This window comes from Populus euphratica, unplaced genomic scaffold, assembly GCF_000495115.2.
Source record: "Populus euphratica unplaced genomic scaffold, PopEup_1.0 scaffold17.1, whole genome shotgun sequence".
Lineage (NCBI taxonomy): Eukaryota > Viridiplantae > Streptophyta > Magnoliopsida > Malpighiales > Salicaceae > Populus > Populus euphratica.
The window spans coordinates 1,217,461-1,221,406 of record NW_011499884.1 but is presented as its reverse complement, the minus strand read 5'-3'; the positions used below and the strand labels follow the sequence as shown (position 1 = coordinate 1,221,406).

General features: G+C 33.4%; 1 protein-coding gene across 1 annotated transcript; it reads left to right on the top strand.

The window, feature by feature from the left end:
• The first annotated feature begins 464 nt into the window (after nt 1-464).
• LOC105130014 (emp24/gp25L/p24 family/GOLD family protein) lies at nt 465-3,175 on the top strand. Its single transcript, XM_011032324.1, has 4 exons — nt 465-794; nt 1,695-1,881; nt 2,099-2,206; nt 2,833-3,175. Exons 1-4 carry the CDS (start codon nt 588-590, stop codon nt 2,964-2,966), a joined length of 636 nt encoding a protein of 211 aa, XP_011030626.1. The 5' UTR covers nt 465-587; the 3' UTR covers nt 2,967-3,175.
• Nucleotides 3,176-3,946: the final 771 nt, after the last annotated feature.

The window sequence follows — 3,946 nt, the reverse complement described above, 5'->3', positions numbered from 1 at the left end:
TAAAATATAATATACAACCCGCAAAGAATCATTTTTTAAATAGCTACTTATTATTCTAGATCTTCATCATCTCTTTACTGTTATTATAAATAAATAAATAAATAAATCTGTTATTATAAATAAATTAATAAATAAATAATGAGTTTGTAATGGTACTAAGAGTTTTTTTTTAAATGTGGTAAATTTTATTTTCCAAAATATTTTTATTTAAAAATATATGAAAATAAAAATTTATTTTAATTATTATTACATTTAAATAATAATAAAAATATTAATTTAAATCTTTTAAAAATAAATTTTTTTAAAAAACAGATGTCAACAGCAATGCGAAGCGGCACATGACAACAAGAAACGGCTTTCCTTAGTTCATTTTACTTTAACAGATTGATGAAACGACGCCGGATAGACGTCATAATAAGTATCAATAAATAACAAATTATAATAACGCAAAAAGCAATTTCACGGACAAAAGAACCAAACTTCCTCATCTTTACGTTAAACGAAGAAGCTAAAATAGTTTTTATCTTTTTTTTCAGAAAAAAAGAAAAAAATCACAAAATCCAGAGAGATAGAGGAATAGATCAGAGATGGAGAGGAGGAGAAAGCAGATCTACGTAGTGGCAGCTCTTTTAATGAGCTTTGTTAGCCGCATCTATTCTCTCTCCGTCACCGTAAACGACGTCGAATGCGTTTACGAGTACGTCCTCTATGAAGGCGACACCGTTTCCGGAAACTTCGTTGTTGTCGATCACGACATCTTCTGGGGCTCCGATCACCCCGGCATCGATTTCACTGTAAGTTGTTTAGTCTTTCATTTCAGTTTTTTTAATTCATTTATTTTGACTTTACTTGGGGGTTTTCAATCTTGCTATGTTTCGTATCAGTTGAGATATTTTGGAAATTGAATTCATTATCGATATAATTTTGTGGTATTGGTTTTCTGTTATTTATTTATCATTTTAGATTTGGATAATAGAAGTGAGAAGGGCACCAAGTTGGGTTAATGATTTAATTAATTAAAAAGAACCAACCTCGTATGGTCTGACGAATCTGTCAAGGGATGTAATAGCAGGTTCCTTTTGGATTGATGATTGTCACTTATTGTTGCTGGACACGAATTTCTATATAACCATATTATGAATGTAAAACAAAAAGAAAACCCTTTAGATTTTAGCTAGATCCTAGGAACTTGTTCGCAAAGTGCTCCCTCTAACCACCGGGGTCCCCTCCAGCTTTCCCCCACCGTAAACGATTACTAAAAAAGAGTTTTTACGCTTTGATTTCAACCGGCCCTTGATCACTGAGCGAAAGGCCTCTTTTAGAATTTAATGGTAATGCAAAAAACTCCTGTTCTGTACTAGTTTGCCTGACAAAGCAATGCCATGTGTTAATGTGAAGTATCTCTTGGAAAACCTTAGTCACTGTGATTATTTGATCACTAGCAAAAAGGGAGTCCTTCATTATCCTCCACCATGTGAACTTCATTATAATAAGCTGAAGTGCTCTGTTTGATTTCGCATCAGAAGATGGTGCAAGCATCTTCTCTGTTTTAAAATGTTATGCACCTTTTATTTACGTTCATAGTGGACTAATTTGTGAACAATCATGCACCTTGTTATTTATGGTTTTGGAATTATTTTAATATTGTTGTTGTTCATTCCAATTTCTTTATCTTGATTTCTGCTGTCATGTAGGCAACATCTCCTGGAGATAATACGGTGCACACTGTAAAGGGAACATCTGGAGATAAGTTTGAGTTCAAGGCTCCAAGAAGTGGAATGTACAAATTTTGTTTTCACAATCCCTACGCAACACCTGAGACTGTCTCGTTTTATATTCATGTGGGCCATATTCCCAGCGAGCATGACCTTGCCAAAGATGGTTTGTTGATTTCTCTCTTATTAGTTTATTCTTATATTTCAGATGCATCTCTATATATTGGTATCAGGCTGTGAGTTAACTGCAATAGCATTACCTTCTTGTGAAATTTCAATCGCTCATTCTAGTTGATTAGTCCATGTTAGTTAGGCTGATTTCCTCTGTTTGAATAGATTTTGTTCTGCTGTCCTTTGACCTGTATAGCATCTGTTCCTCGCAGAGCATTTGAACCCAGTTAATGTTAAAATTGCTGAGCTGAGGGAGGCATTGGAGTCTGTTACAGCAGAGCAGAGATACTTGAAAGCCCGTGATATTCGACATCGTCATAGTAAGTTTCTTGCTCTGGCATTTTCTTTCTTTCTTTTCTTTTCCCTTCTTTTAATCTTTAATTGATGGAATTGCACAATTTTAGGGTAATTCTTAAGCAATTTTTTTTTCTTCTTGCCTTTTTCTTTCATTTCTTTTCTTTTGCTTTTGCTTGAGGAAGAGGCATGATCTTTTCCTGATATTTTACCATCATGGTGTTTAGTGTCACTAATCTGAATACCATCCTGCAGATTAACATATCGTGTATGATAGATCCTTATAGGAAGTCCTGACTTTTGTGTATGATAGATCCTTATAGAAGTCTTGACTTTTGTGTATGATAGGTCGTTATAGGAAGTCTCGTGTATGAACGAATACCATCCTGCAGATTAACATATCGTGTATGATAGATCCTTATAGGAAGTCTCGAATGTTGTGCATAAAAGATCTAAATATGAACGAATACCATGCTGCAGATTCAGGCAGTCATTTTGTGCTGCGAAAAACCTGTTTAGTGTATATCGTGTATTCAGTTTTTGGATACACCAATGCCATTATTTCAACATGACAAGGCTGCCTTATGAGCATATTCTTTAAACAATTGCAATTTGCTGATTGGTTGCTAACTATGATTTTTTACTTGTGCAGCTAATGAGAGCACAAGAAGACGTGTCATAGCCTACACAGTTGGAGAGTACCTTTTGCTGGCCGCTGCCAGCACGCTCCAAGTCGTGTATATCCGTCGTCTCTTCAGCAAGTCAGTGGCATATAACAGGGTTTGAGCCCTGATTAAGTCATTGACAGTTGATTAGTAACATGCCGAATTTGATAAAGTTAATGGATGACTTTAGACAACTTTTGCACAAATGTATGGTCTGTTGTTTCATGGTTGTTTAGTTTTCGCATTTCATTTGTAATACAAAGTTTAGAACCCATATTTATTTGAACTTCTCATCTTTGATTTTTATCTATTATATTCCGAATCTTAACATGTTGACGTACTGGGTATCTGCAATGGTCATTATCTAGGAGGCGGCTTTCTTTGGGCCCTGGAAAGTGTAAAACCATGGATCTATAGATAGAATTCACAATCTCTCTTTCTTTGAGAGTGTACAGTTCTCATGATTGCTTTTATTGAAAGGTAAGCCTGCGGATAAAATGCCTGGCATAGTTTCGGTTAAGCTTATTCCTGAAACAAGTAAGATCTTATTGGAAGGAAGGATGAGAGATTAAGGCAAATGCAGCATATTTAAAAAGTTGAATGCCTGCCTGTTTATAAAATTTGCGTTCTCAGCTTCTAGAGTGACCTAAAGGGTGTGCTCTTAAGATTAAGTTTGCCATGAGAATAGTATACTCACAGCAGTTACTATGTGCATGTCATGATTAACCAGCTTTATGACCAATGTGTATTTTTTTCTGTAAAAAAATTATACTTGCAGGTTTTTTCAATGTATATTTGTATATATAAAAGATAACTATAAATTGAAAAGCTTATATACATATACATATATATATATATATGTAAAATTGAATAAGTTGAGAATGATATGTGATAAAAAAAGTCATTAACAATAAATGAATTTAAAATAGAAAATTGATAGATACATATAGATTAAAATATTTGACATTACAATATAGGTTTTTTACATGGTTGTGTTGAACGATGTTTATCAAAATTAAATTTTCATTCAATCAAATATTAATATAAACAAATATACATGAAATTAATTGAGTAGAATAAAATAAAATATTATGTAAGGTT

What these genes read in the sequence shown, in the direction of transcription:
- LOC105130014 (XM_011032324.1), top strand. Translation starts at nt 588, where the DNA reads ATGGAGAGGAGGAGAAAGCAGATCTACGTAGTGGCAGCTCTTTTAATG. An exon ending in ACCCCGGCATCGATTTCACT is followed by an intron (nt 795 to 1,694) that starts GTAAGTTGTTTA and finishes GCTGTCATGTAG; the next exon opens with GCAACATCTCCTGGAGATAA. An exon ending in TGATATTCGACATCGTCATA is followed by an intron (nt 2,207 to 2,832) that starts GTAAGTTTCTTG and finishes TTACTTGTGCAG; the next exon opens with CTAATGAGAGCACAAGAAGA.